This window comes from Sciurus carolinensis, chromosome 2 (assembly GCF_902686445.1).
Source record: "Sciurus carolinensis chromosome 2, mSciCar1.2, whole genome shotgun sequence".
NCBI classification, from domain to species: domain Eukaryota; kingdom Metazoa; phylum Chordata; class Mammalia; order Rodentia; family Sciuridae; genus Sciurus; species Sciurus carolinensis.
In genome coordinates this window covers 9,305,598-9,330,504 of record NC_062214.1, presented here as the reverse complement: position 1 = coordinate 9,330,504, position 24,907 = coordinate 9,305,598, and the positions used below count along the sequence as shown (strand labels likewise).

General features: G+C 47.9%; 1 protein-coding gene across 2 annotated transcripts in view; it reads right to left on the bottom strand.

Moving 5' to 3' along the window:
- Positions 1–22,645, bottom strand: part of Zfp64 (ZFP64 zinc finger protein) — a 79,902-nt gene extending 57,257 nt beyond the window's left edge. Inside the window, exons 1-5 of one of the 2 annotated variants that reach the window (XM_047541502.1) lie at positions 22,472–22,645; positions 19,477–19,713; positions 5,596–5,757; positions 4,489–4,551; positions 1,275–1,526 (exon numbers count right to left, since the gene is read on the bottom strand). In XM_047541502.1, the coding sequence (XP_047397458.1) occupies positions 1,275–1,526; positions 4,489–4,551; positions 5,596–5,757; positions 19,477–19,713; positions 22,472–22,517 (760 nt within the window). In that variant the 5' untranslated portion in view covers positions 22,518–22,645. Of the gene's footprint in view, positions 1–1,254; positions 1,527–4,488; positions 4,552–5,595; positions 5,758–19,476; positions 19,714–22,471 lie in introns of both variants that reach the window. The other variant, XM_047541503.1, reaches the window with a different exon arrangement.
- Between the last annotated feature and the right edge of the window lie 2,262 nt (positions 22,646–24,907).

Below are 24,907 nucleotides of genomic sequence, written 5' to 3'. Positions count from 1 at the left end.
GATGGAGGCTGTCCTGGAGGCTCCACCACTGGGTGTGTGGGACAGGACTTCTCTTTGGCTCTTTCTGGATCAAGTGGAACCATAGCCTGACCTGCTGGAGACCACACAACCCTGGCCTTCGAGTCTGATCCTAAGGCAGGATGAGATTTGTGGGGTCTTTGGGGGTTGTGGATGCATTTTACCTGTGAGAGAGATGTGAATGATGTTGGGGATGAAGGTGGAGTGCGTTTGCAATAAAGGGTTCACTCTCCTTACATTCCTGACCTTGGCCATGTAATCTTATGGTCACCTCTTACTGTGGGTGAGCTCATCCCTGACACCAGAGCCAACCATGTGACTTGCTGTAGCCAATGTGACATAAGTAGACTTGTGTAAAGAGAGGCTTGAAAGGGCCTCACCCAGCAGGGACTGCTTGCTTGTTGTACCTCTGCCATCACTGTGAGGTCAGCCCACAGTCCCTGGAAGAGGATCAGAGATGCATGGAGCACAGTCAGGCCACCCCAGCCAAGGCCAGTGGACAGTCAGGAGCCCGCAGCCAGCAGACCCCCAGCCAAGCTCTGTGGACACTGCCTTCTCTGTACACATGGTTAGGCTGAGCCAACGTCAACAGCAACCCCCTGCTGACCTGAAGTACCTGATCAATGAGTATTTACTATATTAAGCCACTGAGATTGGGTAGTGGTTGTTATGCAGCATCATTGTATCAACAGCTAGCTTATACACACCCCAAAAGAAAAACACAATTTGTTGAGTCATTTACCGTTGACTTTGCTCTGTGTGTGTGTGTGTGTTGGCATCTGCAGTGCTGGAATGGAACCCAGGGCCTCACCCAGGCTAGGCCAGCGTTCTACCACTGGGACACACCCCGGCCCTTGCTGTGTGCTTAGGATCCAGTTGCCCCATGCTGAACTCATCAGAGGAAAATTTAAACATCATCAAAATGCCTGGCCATAAAGCAGAATTTTATTAAATATCCATTGCTTATATCTCTATTTCATGTAGCACACCTCAATATCACACTTGATTTGCAAATAAGTTAGGGTCATACAGTTATAGAAAAATATATGTAAAGTTGTAAACTTGACGATTCCCCTATTTGACTGTGAAAGGCTCTTCTAGGCCGAAGAAAAACAAAACGGCAACAGCGGAAGGATCGGACACCTCGCCTTTCCTTGCCTCTCCCGTCCTTTGTGACCAAAGGCTCTGCGGGGCCCTGCGGGGCCCAACGCTGCCCGCGCGGGAGGCGAGGCGCACCCAGGGTGCGGCGCACTTACCGGTGTGGGAGCGCAGGTGGACGGTGAGCTGGCTGGAGTTGCGGCTGGCGTAGGGGCAGATCTGGCACTTGAAGGGGCGCTCGTCCGAGTGGATTCGCAGGTGCTTGTTGAGGCTGCTGCTGTCGGCCGCCGCGTAGTCGCACGTCTTGCACTTGTAGGGCTTCACGCCCGTGTGGCAGCGCGTGTGCGTCTTCAGCTTATCCTTCCGGCTGAAGCACTTGCCGCAGGTCTCACACTTGTGGGGTTTGTCTCCTTCGCGCACCAGGGCGGCAGGGAGCAAGACGAAAGAACAAACAGCTTATTTCCTGCCACTCGGAAGAGAGGACCGTGCAGCTCCCTAAAGAGATCTGGAAAATCCCCACCGCCAGTTGGATGATGGACAAGCGCTAACGGGGAGTGAGAGGGGCAGTTTCTTCTTCTATTTTGTTTTTTGGAAATTTCTAACTTCTTTCCGAGATGAATGAGAATTCCTTATTAATTAGTAACAGAGGCAACCAAAGTAAAAATTGAGAGCATGGCTGTGTGACACAGGGGACAGCCCATTGTCATTCTCTTTTTTCTTTTCACAATAGTCAAACCCTAAAATTTGAAACAGTCATGGCTGACCAGCTGGAAGTGACATTTCCCAGCTCAGCTTGCAGCTAGGAGTGGTCCTGTGACAAAGTTTCTGTAAAGGCAATGGCGACAAAGTCCTGTGTCCCTTTCAGGAAAGGAAGGGCTGGCCTTTGCCTCCTTCCACTTTCCTCCTTATCACCAACTGTAACTGAGACACCCGGTGAGTAGCAGGTGCGGGCACGTGGGGGCAGCAGATGGTGGGGCAATGCAGCTAATGACAGGACTTCTGTCCCTGTGTGACCTCGTAGGACAGAGGGGACACCTACGCTTACCCCTGGATGGTTATGTGACAGACTCACAAACCCCTGTCTTGCTTGAGCTGGTTTTTGGGTTTCTCTGTCACAGCAGCTTAATCTGAACCTCACTGACACATGTCAATCTGTGACCAACTGCTCATTTTCCTGCATATTTTATGATGATTGTTATTTTTTTTTTTGGTGTATGTGTGCTTTCTTTGACACAAAAGATTCTCTTGGCTGACATTAATTTAAAGGCTTCACCTTTTGAACAGCATTGTACCTTTGCATTATTTTATTTAGTCTTCCTAACACCTGGAACTAGAGCCCAGGAACATCTTGTTTATTTAGGCTCATGCTACAGTGACGCCCAATTGCCCACTTTCTTGTACCTAAATAACTTTGGTCATCTTTTCCACCTCATTAAATGTTCACAACATGATTTTCAGCCTGAAATATTTATTTTATAGATGTGCCATCAATGACTGAGATCAACTCCCTACTTGGTCGCCGAAAAGAATGAAGTAGCTGTTTACACAGTGACGTAGGAAGATGTCCAGTAGCAAAGGGAGAAGCAAGTTGCAGGAACAAGGTACAGGGTGCCACTTAAATCACAAATGCTTTTCGTTTCGTATAGGCAGGCCAGTTCTTTAGAACGATACACAGTGAACCATTAAGTTCAGTTGGGGCAACGGGTTAGAAGAGTCTGAGAGCTGGATTTTCACTTTTCACTATTGCTATCAACTGTGTGCCTGCCAAGTCCTACGTAGCCAAGTGCTGAATTACATTGTCAGCCAAAATTGAGTACTATCAGCTGAGAACAAACACTGGGATTTAAGAATACATCTAAAATTTCTCTTAAAGATTATCATTTTGTTATTAAAAACTTTAGTAGTCAAATTTAAAAATCCAGGGATGATAATTGCTCAGCAGTGTCTGCTGCTCATTGGTTCCGGTGGCCACTGCACTGTGAATCTGCAGCATGGGCACATGCTCGTTGGCACAGCTGGGTGGCTTCTGGCCAACTTTATGGGCAAAAGCCCTGTGGCTGTTGCTGTCCCTGGGGCTTATTAAGCATCCCTCATCTCTGAGGAAACTAGCAAGGATGCCTTCTAGTCAACTCTTGGGGCTGAAGACGACGATGGAGATAGTTCCGTTCATCGGGAACTTCCCTACATGCACAATGTAGCTAGCCGCACGTACACGTTTTCTGAAGATCTGCAGAAACAGACTTGAAGTCTTTCTTGTTTGTTTTTATGATGCTCTCCCAGTCACCCTCAGGAACCACTGTACTTAACTCTCTGAGAGGATAAATATGCTGTGTTTGCTGACACTTCCACCTATGAAGGCCACGTGGAGGGATTTATTGCTTCTCACATGAAAATGCTCACCAACACTTGAAACCTAAGGTCTGGAAAATTCAAATAAATCTACATGTCATGGCGCGGTGAGGCAGATGGGTTACGACAGTGACCCCAGTGGAGTAACACACTCACTAGTCCTAGCTGAGGAATGTGAGAAATAACTGTTGGCTCTTTCATCTTCCGAAGGCTGGGGCTCAGTTGCAGACTTTGGACAACTGGTGGAAATAAAGTCAAATTTCGCTGCATCCCTCGCTTAGACACATTTACACTCTTTGAATTTGTGTAACAGTATCATTTGAACATGAACGTCTAACACTTTATTTAAAAATAGCTTAAAAGCAATTCTTTCTCCATGCAAAACATCTGGAAAAGACAAAAATAACACACAGTTGGCTTCTGTCTCTACTGGTGATGCATCTGTGGAGTCAAGCAACTGTGGATCCAAAATATTTGAAAAATAAACAATAACAATAAAAAGGTACAAATAAAAACACAGTAAACCACTATTTACATGAGGATTCATGTTGTATTGCGTGCTGAGAGTCATCTGCAGTGATCTGAAGTATATGTAAGCTGTGTCTGTGCATCTTTGCAACTATTGTGCCATTTCTATAGGGAACTAGAACATTCTCAAATTACGGTATGTGCCCCTGAAGATCCTGAAGAACAAACTATATTAATGAAAATGAAAAGCCATCTGCCTGGGTGCTTTCTCTCTCTCTCTCTCTCTTTTTGTGTACTAGGTATTGAACCCAGGGTCACTCTATCACTGAGCTACACCCTCAGCCCCTTTAAAAAACTATTTAAAATTTTGAAACAGGGTTTTGCTAAGTTGACAAGGCCTTGAATTGAGATCTCCTGCCTCAGTCTCCCACGCGGTTGGGATTACAGGTGTGCACCACTTCATCTGGCTCATTTTTCTCTTTTCTATGTGTTGAATTTTTTCTCTTCTTTAAAAAAAGACACTCAGGGCACAGAGGCTAAGGATGTGTTACTTACCCGTGTGGATTTTTAAATGCCGCTCCATATCCTTCATGCCGTAGGCAGTCTTGAATTGGCAACCTAAAAACAAACCAACAAATAAGGAAATATTGATTACAAAGGGAAACACAGCTCCTGTTGAGTGGAGAAAACTGGCAGAAACTTCCTGATCCAAGCCATGTAAACTAGCAGCACAGAAGGGCACAGAGGGTGATGCACTAGGGACACAGCATCACTTCTGGAGTCCCTGCCAAAACCGTGGAGCCTCAGGAGACATCACACAAGCCTAAATCGAGGCACATTTTGCAAATTGAAAGGCCTGTACTTTTCAAAATATGTCAAGTGCCTAGGAGACAAAGGCTCGACTGTTCCTGATTAGAGGAAATGAGAGACACGTACGAACCCAATGCCATGTGTGGTCCCGGGTCAGACCCTGGACCAGGCAGGAGAAGCGCTTTTCTTCTGAAGGAGGACTTGAGGGGGACAATCAGTGAACTCTGGATACGGTCAGTAAATCTGATCATAAGCTATGTATGAATGTTACTTTCCTGATTTCGATGATTGTCTGTGGTTACATAAAAGAAGGTCCTGCTTCTAGAAAACACACACAGAGGGATTTGGAGCAAGGGACCATCAGGACACAATTTACTCTCAAGAGGCTTTAGGGGAAAATATCTATCTAATATCTAATCGAAATGAATGTGGTAAGATGTCAGCATTTGGGGGAATCTAGATGAAAGGTATATAGGGACTTTTCTGGACTATTTATGCAACTTTTCTGTAAAGTCTGAAATTATTTCCAAATAAAAAGTTAAAACAAAAGTAAGGAAAGAAAACTTTTTTCTGGATGTTCTCTTAAGCATTAGAGCAGGAAGAAAAACTCACAGTAACTTCTAGTCTCACAAGATCCCTTTGAAAGGCGTCCTGTGGCTATAAGCCTTAGTTAGTGCCCCTGGGCACGGAGACCAGAGACAGTGAGAGCAGGGGTCTCCACTAATGTCCATGCTGTGGGGCTCCGATTTTCAAGCCAGACAGTGTGTGGCATGTCCTTGTCCGTCTGTCAAGAGCCCTGGACCCGCTGAACGTCACATCCTCTACACACGCAGAGCATAAGGGTGCCTGTACCTGGATAGCAGCAGTTCAGCCTTTTCTGAGCAGGCGGGGTTGCAGGCTTTTTGGTGCGTGACTTGGCGGGGAGAGAGATGACTGTGGCCGTTTGGTTTTCATTGCTTTCCGTGGGCAGATAAGTTTGATAGCCATGTTCAAAAACAAATTCTGGAGCTGAAACTAAAGGATATGGTACTTATTAATTTTCATAATATAAACATCCACCAGCTGTTCTCTTTGCTGACCTTCATTTGTAGAGAATAAGCATCCCAGTCTCCCAGTCTCCCATGATGCTTAAGAGTGATTACATGACCCAGTTCAAGCTGATGGGACACTATAGAGAATTTGTTGTGGGGCTTCTGTAAAAGAGTTTCTTTCCTAATTAAAAAAAAAAAAGGGGGGGGGCAGAAAGAGAAAAAGTTGAGGAAAGCTCATTCTTGCTGCCCTGGTTGTCCTACTTCTTCTCTTTGGAAATGATGGAGAGAGGATGAGATGCCTGGATCTGTGGCAGCCATTCAGTAACCAGAATAGGGAGGTAAGTGAATCAGACGCTGGGCAAGAACTCCAAAACAACTCCAGGTCTCTTGAACAAACAAGAAATGACTGTACAATTCACACCACGAAGGTTTTATGTTAAATGCAGCCATATGCACTAGGCACTTTAGTAAGCTGTACCACAAAATCCCAACAAACTAGCAGAAAAGTACTGATAGCAAGACTTCTGGGAAAAATTATTCTGATTAACATTCTTTTTTAAAAATGTTTTTTAGTTGTAGGTGGACACAATACCTTTATTGTATTTGTATGTGGTGCTGAGGATCGAACCCAGGGCCTCAACGCGTTAGGCGAGCACTCTACCACTGAGCCACAACCCCAGCCCCAAGGTTAACATTCTTCTTAGCATGAGTTTTCCACATATATTCCTAATTCCTATATTCTCACTGAAGTTTTGAGGCAAAAAGAAGAGAGAGAGAGAGAGAGAGAGAGAGAGAGAGAGAGAGAGAGAGAGATAGATAGATAGATAGATATCAGGCAAATAGGAGCTTGGAAATACTTTTTTCTTTTTTTTAGAATATAATCTGTTGGGCCTGGGGTTGTAGCTCAGTGGTAGAGCACTTCCTTAGCCCATGTGAGGCCCTGGGTTCAATTCTGCATATCAATAAAATAAAATAATTAATAAATAAAAATAAAATAAAAATTAAAGGTATCAGCAACTAAAATAATAATAACAATAATAATAATGATATAATCTGTCACATGGAGATTTGACTTCAAAAAAGAAGAAGTACACAGGGGCTTCTCAGCAGGTGGACATGTCAAGCTGAGAAGCCCTACTGGTGATTCTGAGAGTTGCTGTCATATTGTTTTCCAAATCCCAGTCACCCAGGAAGTGCCTTTAAATTTTTGCAATTTTATGTACAGAATATATTTATTTAAATCCATGTAGATCCCACATCACTATTGATTTCAGCTTTGCCCAAAGCAATAACTTACCTGCTACAGGTTGGAGGTGCTAATTACATTTTCTCTGGACACAAACATGGTATTTCTTTGAATCAAGATGTTAGATTATATCATGTACCCTTATTTCATATACAATAAAAATGCTGCCAATAAAACACATTATGACCCAATGCTTTCTTATTTCTCAGGGATTTTGTTTTATATTTATTAAGTGCACTCTTCATTGTCTTCCAAACTTTTTTTTTGGGCGGGGGGAACCTGGGGATTGAACCCAAGTGTTCTTAACCACTGAGTCACATCTCCAGTTCTTTTTAAAAATGCTTTATTTAGAAATGTGAAGAGAGAGCCTACAGAGTGGGAGAAAATCCTTTCTACATGTACTTCAGACACAGCACTAATCTCCAAAATTTATAAAGAACTTAAAAAACTTTACACCAAAAATACAAACAATCCAATCAATAAATGGGCTAAGGAATTGGGCAGACACTTCACAGAAGAAGAGATACAGGTGAGCAACAAATATATGAAAAAGTGCTCATCATCCCTAGTAATTAGAGAAATGCAAAACCACCCTAAGATTTCATCTAACTTGAATTAGAATGGCTATTCTCAAGAACACGAGCAATAATAAGTGTTGGCATGAATGTGGGGAAAAAAGGCACACTCATACATTGCTGGTGGAGTTGCAAATTGGTGCAGCCACTCTGGAAAGCAGTATGGAGATTCCTCAGAAAACTTGGAATGGACCCACCATTTGACCCAGCTATCCCACTCCTCGGTTTGTACCCAAAGGACTTAAAATCAGCATACTACAGAGATGCAGCCACATCAATATTCATAGCTGCTCAATTCACAATAGCTAGCTTGTGGAACCAACCTAGATGCCCTTCAATAGATGAATGGATAAAGAAACTGTGGTTTACACAATGGAATGTTACTTAGTCATAGAGAAGAATAAAATTATGGTTGGTAAATGGATGGAATTGGAGAATATCATGCTAAGTGAAATAAGCCAAGCCCAAAAAACCAAAGGTTGAATGTTTTCTCTGATAAATGGATGATGATACATAAGGGGATGAGGGGCAGGGTGGGCAAGAGAAGAATGGAGGAACTTTGGATGGTGCAGAGGAAAATGGGGCAGGAGGGGTGGGGGCAGGAAAGATAGTAGAATGAGACAGACAGTATCACTCCATGGATATGTATGATTACATGAGTGGTGTGAATCTACATCATGTACAACCCTAGAAATGAAAAGTTGTACCCCATTTGTATACAGTGAATCAAAATGTAGTCTGTAAAAATAATTTAAAAAAAAAGAATGATAAAGAAATGTTTTATTTAGAGACAGGGTCTCGCTGAGTTGCTAAGTGCCTTGCCAAGTTGCTGAGGCCGGCTTTGAACTCGTGATCCTCCTGCCTCAGCCTCCCAGCCTGTGTGCAGGGATCACAGGCTGCGGGGTGTGCCACCCGGCCCAGCAGGCTCCTCCACTTCTTTGGCAAAGGTGGCGTGGCGGGGCCTGAGGAATAACACCTGCTGCTGAGCGCACTCAGGGTTCCCATTCTTCTCAAGGGGATTATGTTGTAGGAAGTTGTCTGAAGTCATCCTGACAAGCTGCCCAGTCTCTGAGGCACGTACCCCACCTGCCTCCACCTAAAGGGTTTCATTCACAGCATGGGATCTGTCTGTCACTCCTGTGTGGTTCTCAAAGTGTGGTCCCAAGCCAGCGGCACTGGAGCTACCTGGGAACTTGCTTCCAAGAGAAATTCTCCGCCTGCATCTCAGATGAACTGCAGCGGCCCCTCTGGGTGTGGGAGGTGCCGGAGTCCTAACCAGCTGTCTGGCTGATTCTGATGGCCGCACAGACCATCCCGCTCTGGTAGCTCAGAGTACACTCCACCCTGGCCTTGTCTAGACGAGGGAATCCTGCTGAGCAGAGGCTGCCCTGTCGCTCTGCCACCCCCTTTGCTGCTGGGGAGCTCTGCAATTCGATGTGGTCCCATTCACGTTTCTGCTGCTGTCGTCTGGGGAGCAACAGAGGCATGGAGTGTGGGAAGCTTAAACAGAGCAAAGGGCATCAGCGCCCACCTGCAGGGATCATTCTGGGTGTGTGGCCAGTGTCACCCTAAGAAGACAGTCACTGGACCAGAAAGCGTTTGCTCAAGAGCAGGGGCTGCCGAGTTTTGCCTCCCCTGGGGTTCAGTTTCTTCGACTAGAGAATGGGCGCAATGCCCATTCCTATCTCCTAGGGCTGCCGTGCGGATCAGGTCCGGCATGCATAGCTGCTGTCAATCTTGTTACTATTCACTGACTTATTCATCAGCATCATGAAGTACCTCCCGTGTGCCAGGCAGTGTTCCAGGCACTAGAAACAGCAGCGAGCTAAAAGGACACAAAGCCTGCCCTCATGGAGCTGATGTTCCCTTGGGACTGGTGCAGGCGATAACTAACTTAATATACAGCATGCCAGGTGGTGCCAAAGGCCCCGGAGAAAAGCAAAGCAGGGTGTGTTCAGGCGCGCTGGACGCGCAACGTCCAGCAGGGAGGTGGCGGGGCACTTGCCACAAAACAGGGAAGCATATGATCATTATGTTAATAGTCTCCTGTTGAAGCCATCTGGAATTTAACCCCAACCAAGAGGCAGTGGGTGCCAGTAAATGTCACCCAGATAGGCAGCTCGCCAAAGGCTGTAGCTGGCTTCATCCGAGTTGTGCCTCCACACCTGGCTTCTCTCTAGGGTCCTCTGTGGACAGCGTATGCTGCAGAGGTACCCAGGAAACCCTTCCTGAGGCCTTGAACACCAAGGGGCTGCTGCTGACCAACTCCCTCCTTTGGCCCCTTTGGGTGCTGGCATGTGATTTGATGCTGGAGTCGCCACCCATTGCCAGGTGTGAGTGTGTGCTTGGGTGCAGGGGGTGGTAGTCGGAAGCCAGACTGACCTTGAACCAACTTCTCCACATGCACCAGCTTTGGGGCCTTGACCAAGTCACTTCTCTGCTCTTCAGGGTATTTTTTGGTCAGTCAAATTGTAATGTTAGTGGTGTGACCACAGAGCTGAGATCTTACAGTTCTAGTAAAGATTCAAGGAGCTTAAGACATACTGAGAGCGGGAACACTCAGTGGTCAGCTGACATTGCTGGAATTTGATGCAATAACGGATCATCATTCATTTGTCTGCATTTAGGTTTTACAGACTGAATGGCATTGGCCTTGGGGAATCTCAGGGCACCCAGCAGCAGTGAAGGCAGCAGGGGCAGCCCCAGATCTGCCAAGGGGGAGTAGCAAGGACCAGGAGGGACTCACCCTCGACTCTGGCAGGACCCTTAAAATCAAGTCCCTGCTTAGTGAGATAAGATGCCCTGGCCCAGCAGCTCAGTCCCACACACCTGATGTGGCTTTTGGTTTGGCTGTTGCCTCCTGGGGAGGTCCCTGGCTTTCCTGTGTGGTCAGGTGAGTCTGAGAGACTGTCACATTCAGTCCTGGTTTGCAGCAGGGGCATCCTGGGTCTTCAGTTATTTGGTCATACATTTGCTTAAAATGTACGCCTGCTCTGTGGGTTCCACAGAGGACTGGCACCCTTTCTCTAAAGCTCATTCTCACTAGTGCCTCACTGATGGGCACACATGCCCACCTCTCCTTTTCCACATGCCACCCTTCAACTGTCTGAAGACAGCTCTCACCTCTCCCAATTCAACCCGCTTCCCCTTCTCTTCTTCGATTAAAAAACTCCATTAAAAAAATCCTCTTCTATTCTTAAAATCGTCTCATTATTTTTGCAAAACAAAAGTGAACACTAATTATAGCAAATCTGGAAAGTACAGAGAAGTGCAGAGAAGAAAGTAAAAAACTGCCCAACTGTGGCCATAACACGCGGCACACATCCTGTGTGTTCGCTATGGATTGCACTGCCTCTCCAAACCACTTAGCTCTACTGCGATCCAATAATTATCTAAGCTGGGCACCTGGTGCATGCCTCTAATCCCAGCCTCTGGGGAGGATCAGGAGTTCAAAGCCAGCCTCAGCAACCTCAGCAACTTAGTGAGGCCCTAAGCAACTTAGTGAGATCCTGTCTCAAAATAAAACATAAAAAAGGGCTGGGGTTGTGGCTCAGTGGCCAAGTGACCCAGTATCCCCACTCCCCTGCAAATAAAAACATATCTGAGAAACTAATGACCATCCTCTCCTCCATTTGGTTGGATGAGACACACAACTTGTCCCCCTCCCTCTCCCTGCCTTCTAGCATCTACCACAGAGCCCAGTAAAGGGCAGGTTCTCGAAGAACATTTGTTGAATTAATGATCAACTAAATGGTTAAGCTATTCTTTGCATGCAGATTTTAGAAGTATAAAACTGGAATCATGGCTTAAATTACTATATATTCTTTTTTCATTTTGTGTTAAACAATTATACAGGTTTGCTATACTAAAGCACTTTACTATGCTATCATTTATCCAGCATACAATTTCTAATGGCAAAATAATAGTCCATTATTTTGCTTATTGCATAGATTATGTAACCATTTTTCTTTCCTGGACACTGCAGAGATTTCTAGGTATTTATTCATTTGGTACTAGGGTTCCGTGCTTAACCACTGAGCCACATACCCAGCCCAGTTTAAAAACTTTTATTTTGAGGCAGGGCCTCGCTAAGTTGCTGAGGCTGGCTTTGAACTTGTACTCCTCCTGCCTCAGCCTGGGATACAGGCATGCACCACCACGCCCAGCATCTAGGTATCTGTTTTTATAAATAACACTTCTCCAGGATTTTTAACTTAACCCTAGCTTCTTTGGGTATATTTCTTTAAGTTGAAGAACTGGGTCAAAATTGTAAGAAAGTTTATTGCATAATTATAAGATCCTTTCAGAAAACTGAAGTCGTCTGCATTTTCTTTTTCCTTGGCTATCAATGACATTATTGACAGGACTGAAGTGGAGCCATTTTAGCTAAATTTGCATTTCTTTGATAACTACCCAGGACGAACCCTTTCGACATCTTTATCCAGTCACATCCTTCTTTTTTGAAGGCTCTGCCTGTTCTGCTATGATCTTATTCCTCTTAGAATTTCTACTTATCTTCTCATTGATTTGCAAATGTTCTTTACAGATCCCTACTTCGCTGCCATCTACTCCAGTCTCTTGATCTTCTCTTCCGTCCTTTCTTCCCACGTGCACCCTGCTTAGGAGTTCCATTCAGGCTTCACCTCGGGTGGGCATCCCAACTGCCAACTCAGAATTCACTTTCCAGGCCGACTGATGAGATCAGGCGCCTTCAGGTGGTGTGGCATGACTCAAGAGGAAGCCTACTTCTTTGTCTCCGTAAGCTGTTCCCAAAAGTCCTGGCGCATGCTGTGCCTCTGGGTCTGTCAGGTCCCAGGGTGAACCTCTACCTCTGGGTGGGGTTCCTGATCACACCCCTTGGCCACCGCTGATGGGCTCAGCCGCAGACCCCGGCAGCTGGGCCAATCAGACTCGCTGCCCTGGAAATCACCGCCTGGTTTGCTGTGGACTTTCCTTCTGTGAAAGGAAGGTGTGAACCTTGGGAACAGTCACCCGGCAGAACGTTGCATCTGCAAGAGGTCATGTGCACGCAGACCACCTTGGGATCTCACTAAAACCAAGTCAGATTCAGTAGTTCAGGACGGGGCCAAGATCCTGCCTTTAAACTGGGAGGGTCCAGGACGCCCTAACTCACTTCTAGCTTCTAGTTCCATCTTGCTTTTGAGACCCAGCTGCATCCCTGCCCTCTTCCCTATCATTTCCCATCCTTCCATAGGACATCTGCCCTTTGGTTTAAACTGTAGGTGAGCGAGGGGGCTGTCCTGGGCAAACAGGTCCAAGTAACAGAAAATTAACCTGCACTGTCATGGGAACTCACCAAACGGGGTCGGGGTGCAGGGGACCACGCTAAGAATGATTCCTTCCACATCCCATTCTTCCTCCTCGCTCCTTGTGTCCCATTTCTGTATTCCTCAGATCTGCTGGGCACTTGGATGTGCTGGCTGCTGCTGCCCCTGCATCTCCCTCCCAACTCCCCCTTCTGGTCCCGTGGTTCTCAATCTGATCACACACCTGAGATTCCCATGCAGCGATCCTGGTGAAGCCTGCAGGAGAGAGCTCGATGGCAGCATTTTTCACAAGCTTTCCAGGTAACACGCTGCTCTTTCAGAACTCCTGCTCTAGTCGGTTTAATGGGGCCGTGGTGGGAGAGGGGCTCTGCTGAGGGGTTAGGGTTTGGAATTCCCCTGCTGGGACCCTTTTCTTTGTCCCTTGCCACCTCCATTACTGTGTGACTGGTCATTTCCATGTGTCCCAATATTGGTGGATGGGATGTGGAGTTTCTGGAGCTTATTAGGAGCTTCCTGCCTGAAAAAGGTAAGGTGCTCCTTTTCCTGTCTGTGGAAGTGGCTGAGAGACCTGACATCTAACGCAGGAGCAGCCATCTGTGGCCACAAGGGGCCAGGCAACAGGTAAGAGCCCGTTGCCAAGGACAGGAAGATGCAATGAGACACAGGGTCCACCTGGGATCAGCGTGTGCTGTTCTTCTGGATGTGGGAAATAAAAGTCTTCACTGTTCATCCTGCTTTTAGTTTGGTGGGATTAAGAGCCACAGAAAGCACATGAACTCCAGGGCTGGTTCAGCATTCCAGGAATCCACGAGACCCACCGGGATTGGGGATCTGCATTTCATCAAAACTTCAAGTGGTCGCTACAAACAAAGTCTGAGTTAACACCGCAAAGAGGACTTCCCTTAACTGGAGACTAAGTTGAGATGCAGATTCTACAACCAGATAGCCTGGGTCATTTTCTGTCCCTGTCATTTTGAACTAAGTGATCTATTCATTCATTCATTCATTCATTCACTCACAGTACTGGGGATTGAACCCAGGAGGCACACTACCAGTGAGCTACATCCTAGCCCTTAAAACATTTTTGAGACAGGGTCTTGCTGAATTGCTCAGGCTGGCCTCGAACTTTCAATCCTCCTGCTTTAGCCTCCTGAGTTGCTGGGATTATAAGCATGTGCCACCACACCCGGCTGGACAAATTATTTAATCCCTATGCCTCGGGTTCATTATTGGTAAAATGGTAATCATTCTTAGTACCTAATTATGGTTGTGAAAAACTACCTCACTGGAAATACTTAGAAAAGTGCATGGTATCCAATAAGCACTACAGAAGAATTAATTAGCTATTATTACCTTTGCCAGATCCTCCTGCAATCAGTGCAGTTTGTCTTACTAAATCACTCATGCTCAACAACGGCTGGAATAAAGGCCAGAGCAAAAGCACATACGTACGCCCTGTGCCATTTCTCTCTTGCCACTGTTCCCAGATCTCAGCCTGAGCTTCCCCACCTACAGACCATGAGGAAGTGGTACCTTCCCACCAGCTTCCTCCCGAAGGCCGGTGGGCCTTTCCAGGCCTGTTATGCATCTGATCTCATCCACATCCCCCACCTCCAGCTTTCCCGATCGGGACAGACGTCTGTTCCTTCTGTGCACCTTCAAAGCAGCACTTGTCCCAGCTTGTTGGGTTTATATGTCATAAGACTAAGTCCTCCTCCCTTCTCCAAGGGGCTGGGCATCTCCAAGGGCAAGGTGCACCTCTGGGATCTCAGCCCCAGCACCTGGCACCTGATCAGCCTGAAGCTGCCCTCCTGAGCCCTCGCTATGGGCCAGGGCATGCCCTGTGCTTCACATGCATGAACAGGCTCGATCCTTCCCGCTGCCCTTCCTGCCCTCATGCAACGGCTACATACTGGGTGGCTAAGGCGTGCCAGGCCTGGTGCCCGGGCACTGCTTGCAGGGAGATTTAAGTCTGGAACTACTAATTTGGGGCTCACAGGCCAAATTGGGCCTTCGGATTTTGTCCTAAGACTTTCAAATTCAATTACGTGGGCTGGGCCTTCCTCACATCCACATCCTCTGGCCAAGGACCACCAGGGACACACCTGTAGTCGCAGCAAGGAAACCTCCACCGGGTTACACGTCTGGGGAAAGCCTGCACTGGCTTCGTCAGGAAACGAGGACGATTTGCTTCTGATTCTGTGACGTAGTATCTTAATGAATAGGATTGAGAGGGAGAGAGGACCAGAACACAGCTAAGGCTTTTAATGGGTACAAAAGTAGTCACCACTCAGATTCATGGGGGGTAGGGAAGGCTCAGACGATGTCCCTGTTTTTTTCTGAACTCAGCCAGTCAAGAGTGGTCTTATTCTGGTCCTGCTCCAACACAGTCCTGGTGTCCCGGTCTGCTGCTGATGTTGCGAGAAACTATTTCTATTCAACAGGAAAAGAGCAGGGCAGACCAGCGAGAGCCAGGCCAGCTCCTGGCCACACCTAGACCTCGCAGGCCTGGCTACTGGCTGGCCTGGGTCACTCTTCCCTCTTGTTCAGCTTGTTGGCCGCTGGCCCTGCCCCACGCTGGGCACTACACACCCTGCCATTAATTGGTCCCTTCAGTTTTTAACTCACCTCTCACTAATTAAAGACTACTTGTCTCCAAGTAACTAATTAATTACACCTGTGATAAATGCACAGCAAGAAAACCAGGTGTGGGAAGAAGGCGAAATCAGGGCTGGCTTCTAGGTGGAGGAGATTTTTTAACTTGAGCCTGAAGAGAAGAAATTAGCCAGGAGAGGTGGGAAAGTCCATTGCTCTGTGTCTGTGCTACCATTTTTCATTTAAGTTTCATAGTGAAAGCACTAATACTGACAGCTGGGAGTGTCTTCCATGGAGGACTCCTGCAGCCTGAAAGGCGGGATGGAGGCAGACCTGTCCAAGGTGACATGCTGAGGCAGTCTGTCCCAGGGCTTCATTCTCTTTTTTTTTTGGTACCAGGGATTGAACTCAGGGGCACTCGACTGCTGAGCCACATCCCCAGCCCTATTTTATATTTTATTTAGAGACAGGGTCTCACTGAGTTGCTTAGCTCCTTGTCATTGCCGAGGCTGGCTTTGAACTCCCGATCCTCCTGCCTCAGCCTCCAAAGCTGCTGGGATTACAGGCATGCTCCACTGTGCCTGGCTCCAGAGTCCTAAAGGAACAACCCCTGTGGCCTCTCCATTCACTATGGACATTTAAACGAGACACTGAGGGCCCTTGTGATTTGCCATGGTTAGAAGGCTCCTAAGGATCTCTGCGGTCAAGATCCAAACCCAGGGGCCTGGGCTAGAAGCCCAGGTGGAACACTTACCTAGCACGTGCAAGGACCTCGGTTCTACCCCCACCACCGCAAAAAAGACACAAAGAACAACACCCCCCAAAACACAAAATACAACTCGGGGATCTGATTCCAGAGTCCCATGATTTTGAGCAACAAATTTAGAAAATGCATGTGGGTTGCTAGTTTTTTGTCACTAGTATTTTATTTCTACTATGTGAAAGTTATTAAATCATACGTGAAACAATAGACAGTTTTTGAAGCTAGAAGGCAGAGAATCAGTTTGACTCCATACTCAACTATTACTGCGCAGAGAGGAGACCTGGGAGCCAAGGGAGGAGGGGTTTGGCTCAATCAAGGACAGACCAGTCCGGGGGTGGATGAGGAGGGGGTAGGAATGGCCGTGAAGGGGTCAGGCTGTGGCCTTGGGCAGTGAGAGACCCTGTAGCCTGGCTGAGGCCTGGCTCCCCAGGGGCTTGTTAAGAATACAGATACCTGAGCATCAGCTCCGGAGATTCAGGGGGTGGAGCCCAGCGCCAGTGTCTTTAATAAGCTCCCTGGGGATCCTGGTCCACAGGTAGTGCTGGGAACTGCTGGATAATGGAACCCTGAAGCCCACACTTGGGGGAGCTGAGCCCAGAAAACCTCCTAAGTGTAAAAGGGAAAAGAGAGCAGGACTGGGCTTGGCTAGCCAGCACAGGAGCAGACACAGGAGGGAGCCACTGAGCCAAGAGAAGACACGGTGGATGGCACCGTCCCTTCACCGCCTGCATCAGTGAGTGGTCACTGAACCCTGTATGTGCATGATTACAGAAGCCTCGCAATGGCCCATCATGTCCCACCCTCTTATTACAGGTGGCAGTGAGAGAGACAGGAAGTGACCTGCCCACAGGCTAGGGCCATTGGGTGACAGACTGGGTTCACGCATGTGCATTACTGGGACTGAGCTTCTGAGGACAAGACGAGCACTAACTCTTCAAGAACACTAGAGAAAGGCGAAAAGACGCTTGTCCCGGGACTGAGTTTGTGGCGCAGCCTGGCCCTGTCTCTTCCTCCTGCAGCTTTGCTGTGTCCAGTAAAATAAGAAGCTTGCACCTGGCTCACTGGGTGCCAGGTGGTTTCTAGCTTTCACAATTTTTTGGTCACCTCCTTGAAAATGAGGATTAAGAAACTCTGGAAAAGGTGTAAAGATCTCAAGTTTCTTTAAGGTTTGTGAGGCGATTATTTTGATGTCTTAAAAACATCATTTTGGATTCACAAATATTGCTAACTGCCAAAAACTTTCAACATCATACCAACATAGAGCTCATCAAGTGAAAGCTAGTTCCCCTACTTTCAAATGCTCCCCATCCCTGACTCCAGGTTATCTCTTTGGGTAAGCATTTGGAAAAAGCTAGAATAAGCTTGTGGGCCTGCTCAGCCTGGTTGATGTAATCTGTTTGGGCAATAAAGTTTTAAAAATTGGGAAATTTCACATTTTCAACTTTTCTGTAAAATCGAAATATTTTACCACCTGGATTCAAAGAGCTGCTACCCTTGGAGAGGAGTCCTGCGTGACTTCCTCCCCCTGTGACCATGGTCACCGTGGCACCCCAGTGCCCCACATGCAGGCTTGCTATCTCATTTATGGCACCTGTCTCTTCCCCGGAGTACAGTGCCTCATGGTGCAAACGCAGAGTATTTGTTTGTGCTTACCTTGAGAATCTCTTTATGCCTGACACAGGCCTAGCTCCCCTCTCCCAGGCTAAATCACCTTGCACAGTGACCTCCACTCTGATGTCATGCATCTAACTCTCTCTCAAGATCCATGCAAAGGCTCCACTTTCTCAGTGGTATATATTGTACCTGAACAACCTTTTAAAGGACCAATACCTGGAAGTAGAATTATAAGACAATGTACTTAGGTATATTAAAAATTGAGAGATTTAAGATTTAAAATCCCTAAGATATCAAAATTGCCCAGGTTTTATGAATTTACCCCCTCAGAATGCAAGCAGAGTCCCCTCCCAGGCCTTATTTTAATTAGCACTTCTGCAGTCACTCAGGCAGTGGCCCCTTCTGTTCAGTGGTCTCCAGTGCAGTCTCTGATGCCCCCCACCCACTCATCTACTGTGTTTTTTCTGAGGTTACTGGTTTTTGGGAGCTCTTTGTCTAGGAAGGATGCTAGGTCTTAGTCACACATGCTGCAAATGTTTTTTTCCATGTTGTTTGTTCATCTTTAGACTCTGTGATTTTACTTTGGGAATGCTGGAACCTCATTTCCAATCACATTTATGGCTCTTTGCCTTCCCGGGGGTGGGGGTGGTCCACAATCTGCCTTCTCGGGTAAGCACATTAATGTATTTTTTCAATTTGTATCTGAATGCCTTTAAGGAACACCACCTCCGTTTCTTTATAGGACCCAGAACTGTTTTTAAGTCTCTCATAAAATTACTTTAAACTTTTTCTGTCTGGTTTCTCAGACAGATTAGATAGATGATAAGTCTAAGTATAGGCATGCATACACGTGTGTATGTACATCTCTGTGTAGTATATTTACATTAGTGCTTTCATGGTTTTGTTTGTTTATTTATTTATTTTGGTACCAGGTATTGAACCCAGGAGCACTTAACCACTGAGTCACATCCCAGCCCTTTTTTTTACATTTTATTTTGAGACAGGGTCTTGTTGAGTTGCTTGGGGGCCTTGCTAAGTTGCTGAGGCTGGCTTTGAACTTGGGATCCTCCTGCCTCAGACTCCTGAGCTGCTGGGATTATAGGCGTGTGCCACTGTGCCTGGCTTCATTTCATATACTTAAATTTTTAACCTGTCTGTAGTTTGTTTTGGCAGAGTGGACACAATGGAGGGCAGGGATGGGCTTTTCTGTTTTCCTAGATCGATGCCTGTTTGTATATTTAAAACAAACAAACAAACAGTAAAGCACTCAAGTAAAGCAAACTCAGGGCTCATACATGAACGCCCACCATCTAAGACAACCACTTATACTGCGACATATTTCTGGCAAGTACTTTTTTCTTAGTATAGAGTTTTGTTTTTGAAACCTGGTTTTTGTCTGTCCTGCTTAACACACGACAACATTTCTAAGTGCTAACACTTACTGTTTTAACCTAGCAGCTCCCAAACCTGGCTGGGCAGCTGGCTTCCCAGTGGAGCTTGTTAAAAATAATGAATCTACAACCCTAGGGGGTTGGGCCCCAGAAAGGTATTTTTAACAAGTTCCAGGAAGGTATCTGGGAGGTAGCCAGGCCACCCCTAACCCAGAGCCCCCCAGCTGTACCTGTGATCGTCTGGGTCTCTGAAGTGATGGTTCTGGTGGTGGTCTGAGTCTGGGTAGCAGGCACTGTTTCCTCCACAAACTGGACTGTGCTGGGGGCTGTTCCCGCCGCGCTGGTCAGCTGGCAGCCACTCTGCTTGTGAGCTACAAAGGCATCTAGGTTGTTAAACTGCTGCTTGCAGATGCCGCAGATGTGGATGTCGGGAGTCAGCTCAACTAGCACCGCTGTGCTGCCTGGAACTTCATGGGACAAGGGGAAAGTCATAGATTAATTCCAAACAGCTTCGAGTTACATGGCAAAACCTGATTCCTGGTAGGAAAAAGGGCAGGATGGCAGACATGGCTAGTTGCCAGGCCAATACCCGCAAACCCTTCTTTCTTGCACACCGAATCCCAGCTGTCCCGGCAGCAGTTACCCAGATCCAAGTGATGGCTCAGGATACACTGCTGCCAGGAGCGCCTTTCTGCAAGAAAGTTCTTTGATGTGCAAGGCTGCCTTTCACTTGGCAGGAAGCTGCAGACATCTTCTACCCCAACTAAAAGGTTATTTTGAAAATCAATCCCCTCACATATCCAAGCAACCACTGCCATAAGAACCATTAGCCTAAATAATCTTGGTCCCCTACAAATGTGTGAGCCCTTCCAGCACACTGTTGGAAGAGTTTCTGGGAAAAAGTTAGCATTCATGACAAAAAGGTGCGGAAAGAGTTGGAGAAGCTCCCTCTTTTTTGGCTTTTAATGTAGATGTGCAGTTGGGGCTTCTGCAGCCATCTGGTAACTATGAGGAAAATGCTAAGTTTCTTACTGATTCTGGCCCTTACTTCACTGAGCCCCTAATTTGATCCTAGAATCAACTAATTCCTGACTTACTTATTAGGCTAGTACAGTACAGTTCAAGTTTCTGTTACTTGTAGCCAAAATTCATTCCTAACTGACAGGGACATTACTTCTTTACAGTAATGACACCAACAGTTAATACTGTGTTAATATTTGCAAAGCACTTATCGCAGAATAATGGCACTATATTTGAAAACACTACCTAAATACTTGTTAAATAATATGATGTCTCTAATAAGAGAATGTCAATTTTTATTTAAAAAATTCTTTATGAGAAAACTCATGTTTATAAAAGAAAATTTGGAAGAAACATAAAGAAGCATATTTTTTCCATTTGTACCACCCATGAAAATTACAAATACATTCTCTATTTATTTTCTTTACAATTTAAAATTGCACATGATTGTGATGTACAATAGAACTAATCGTTCTCCCACATGATATTGCATAAACATAGTGCTTTATCATAAAAACCTCCTTATAGGTATAATTATTGAATGGTAACACATAATTTTATGGTGCCTGTGCATTATATAATCTCTGCAATGAAAAGATATTGCATTATTTTCACTTTTCCCAACTTAAATACTACAAGACTACCTTTGTGCATAGATGATTGATATCCAAACAGTATAATTTTCCGAAAAATTTGAGGATATTTACATGATGTCTACTTTTCTCCATGTCTAAGACAATGGGTCTCTGTGCAGAGATACAATTTGGTTGACTTGCTCAGGCCAGAGACTGCTGAGCACGGTGGTATCAGTCATCTTGCAGAGGGCCCTATGAAGTCCTTTGAAATCAGTGGCTGGAGGAAGGAAACCGTCTCCTGCAGCTACTGAGTCACCTGCATGGGACTAACAGGTGAACAAGGAATGGAAAAATATAGTGACTTGCACTGCAGAGAGTTCCTTAGTGATGGAGTAGGGCTGATACCCAGGATGAAGGAGTTTTACCACCAATGTTGCTGATATGTGGATGTGCACAAGTAATGAACTAGATTCATTAGAATCTTGATACTGTCACTTACCAAAGTGACTTTGGGCTTGGCTTTTCTCATCTGCAAAATGTGGAGAAGAGAGCTTTCTACTTACTAGGGTTGTTGGGAAGACTAAATGAGATGGTGTTGGTAAACGGCGGTAAACGGCCCGCACCCGTTCCCCCAAAGCATGCTACCTGGTGGGGTTATTACTCTTCAAACATGGACATAGCTGAACCCCACCTAGGAGACACTGAGTTATAATGGTCTGGGAGTGAGAGGCTGGGGTTCAGGGAAATCTGTGCTTTTCATAAATTATGCAGGGAACACCCGGCCAAGTTTGAGAGTCAATGTCTCCAAGCGTCAACAGTAACGGCTAGCAAGTTGAGCACTTACTATGTGCCAGGTGTCTGCAAACCCCTGCGCCAGGGTTCTCAAACTTCCTGTGCTTCAGAGTCACCCAGACAGCTGGTAAGGACCGCAGATCACTGGCCCCACCCCGAGATCAGCTGGGTGGGGCGCAGAAAGCTCGGTTTTTAAATATGCACTCTCGCTCCCAGGTGGTTGGTTTGAGCTCAGCCCCCGACCACACTTTGGGAAACAAAGCCCCGGGCGATACCAGAGACTCGAAAAAGGTCGACGTCCTCATCAGGCTCATACAGAGGAACCCCACACTCAAAGAGAGGGACCCACGGCCCCATTTCCCATTCAAATCCCCACCTTTAATGTGGAAAAGGCTTTGCCATGCGCCGGCAAGACCTCGTGAGATTCTCCAATTCCCGGAATCCAAATTCGAGCCACCGGGGCAGAAGTTTCCCCATCAGGGTTGCCCTGGTTACCCGGGTTTCCCTCTGCCTCCCCCCGGTCCCAAACTCCGCCTGGCTGGGCGCGAGTGCCCCAGCGGGCGACTGTCCGCGCCGCGAGCCCTCCCCCACGCCGGCTTCCCGGGTCTCGGGGCGCTGCAGGGCTCCCCAAGCTGGCGCCGGCTCGGGCGCGCCCCCACCCCGGCCCCCTCGGGCGCCCCCTGCGCCGCGCCCGCCCGCTCCCCAAGATGCGGCTCGCCGCCGTCACCCCGATTTCGGGGCCCCGGGCCTGCTGGCTGCGTCGCAGACGTGCTTGGGCCCGGGCCCTGGAGCGCGCACTGGGCCCTGGAGCGCGCACAGCGCCCGGAAAAGCACTTACTTTGCACCGAGCCGGGGAAGCTCTCGCCCTCGCCGCTCGCGTTCATGGCCGCAGACGGGGGCGTCCCCGGCCGGCCGCGGTGCCAGGGCGGGGGGCGCTGCTCTACATGGTGCCAGGACTTTTCCTTTTATTTTTCCACACCCCCCCAGCCTTCCTCTCCCAACTCTGCGAGGCGGGGAGGACGGATGTAAAGCAAGCTCCACTTCCGCTGCCTAGAGGGCGCTGGCCCGGCCGGCCGCCCCAACCTGGCTCTGCATCAGCGCTCCCCGGGGAAGCGGCGGCCCATCCGAGCCCGCGCCGCGGGAGCCCCCGGGGTTCTGGGTGGCTGCGCGCGTCAGGCTGGGCAGGCGGCCGCCGGAGGACCGGTCGCTCCCTGCGGTTCTCGCCGGACGCCACTGCTCTCCGCGGCTCCGGGCGCCTTTGCACCTGCTGCCCCGGGCGTCTGGCCCCTGAGCAGCGGTGCGGCCGCGCTGTCCCGATCGGCCGGGTGGCTGGCGGGAGACGGCTGCACGCTGCACATGGGATGGGGGCGCGGGGTGGCGGGTCCCGGAGGAACCCTGGCAGAGCAGTGGCTCTGGGCAGATCATCAAAGCCCTGGGTGGGTCCCCCTCCCAGCTGGTACAGTCAAGAGGACCGCGACGAGGTGGGCGATAAGAGGTGGTGACTCGGGTCCTGACGCAGACGATCCCCTACTCTAGGGCCATCCAACTTTATCGCCCATCACAGTCGCCTGGAGGGCTTGTCCCTCCAAAGCGTTTCTGATTCAGTAGGTCCGAGGGCGGGCCCGAGAACGAGCATTTCTAACTTCCCAGGTGAGGTCCCCGATGTGGGCAGGTGTCCACACTCTGGGGACACTGCGCTGTCTGATGTGTCTGCACCCGCCCGACTTTCTCTCTCACGACTCTCCTCCAGCCCACTTTCTCCCTGCCGAAGTTATAATCGGCTCCCCAGCCCAGCAGCCACGCCGCCCTCACCCCTGCGGGTCCTGATCCCAGTCCGGGTCTCAGGGAGTTCTGCCTGTCTGGCCCCTGCTAGTCCAGCAACCCGCCCTCCTCGGCCCGCCCGCTCCAGGGCTCCCCGCTGTCTACTTTTTCTTCTTAGAACTTATCACTTGTCACATAGTGTGTGTCTTAGTATCTCCGTCTTCCCATGACATTCAAACAATGTATTTCCTCCATTGCCTTACTTTTAATAAGTTCCCATGAAGTAAGGATTAAAAGCAAACAAACTCATGTGCCGGGATGACTGACTTGGCCTAGTGCTTGACCATAGTAGGCTCTCAATAAATCAGTCTTGGTCACTACTGGAATTCCCCTGCTGCTTCCTTTAGGAGTTTGCTTATCTCTCCAGCAATGGTTTATTCACATGTGTTCACAGTGTGCTAGGCTGAGTGCGGGGCGTGGAGGTACATCAGCCCTCCAAACAGATGCACTGCCTGCCCTGGGACCTACTGAATCAGAAACGCTTTGGAGGGACAAGCCCTCCAGGTGACTGGAGGTCAGGGCCAAGGTCCACTGAAGTCCAGTCAGTGACCATTATGACACTGGTCATAATGAAGCTGAAAAATTCCTACTGCCTAGTGACTTCAGAACTGCCCATCTTCATGTGTCTGGTATAAATAACCTACTGGCTGACATTGTATAAAAGTGTTGCACATACAATTATGGAAATTGGTTTTTTTTTTTTCAGTGCTGGGTCTTGCACGTGCTAGGCGAGCACTCTACCACTGAGCTACAGTCCAGCCTCCCACGTACAATTATGTACAGTATCTAATACTTGATAATGATCAGAAAAGTTTTGTTAATGGTTTGCACATTTGTTAGACTTTTAACCTGTCATTTTAGAGAGGACTCCCTCTACTTATGAGATGAAGTTTACTGCAGAACAGTCTGTCATGTTGTGTATAGTCTCATTAGTCCTGGAAGGCTGCATCCCCTGGTTGATCTCCAACACCTCAGCGTGTGAGTATACTCTGTGACAGTCACAATGACAAAATTGCCTAATCAAGTCCTTTACAGGACACATCCCTGTCCTTAAGTAACACGTGACTGTAATCCGATCAGCAGTGCCATTTCTTGATCTTGATAAAATCTCCAAAGACCTTGGATAGGGCTGCGCTGGAGCTGGGGGCTGGTGGAGGAAGACCTGGAGAGCAGGTCATGTTTGAGTAAAGAGCTGGGAGGAGGCAGGCAGGTGTGCGTGGGGCAACTGGAGCCCCAGGAACTGGTGGCCGGCAGGAGCCGGATGTCACCGGTGGTTGCCCTTCAGTCCCACTGTGAATCTTACCTCTCTCCCCTGCATTGCTCAGGCGCTCTGCCATCTCCTTGCTACTGGACAAGTCCAGGTCTTCCTGAACAGAGCCACTGCATGGGGCAGAGTCAAAGGCAATGCACTTTCCCGGAGAGTCTTTCATCTAAGCTGTTCTTTCCTGGGACT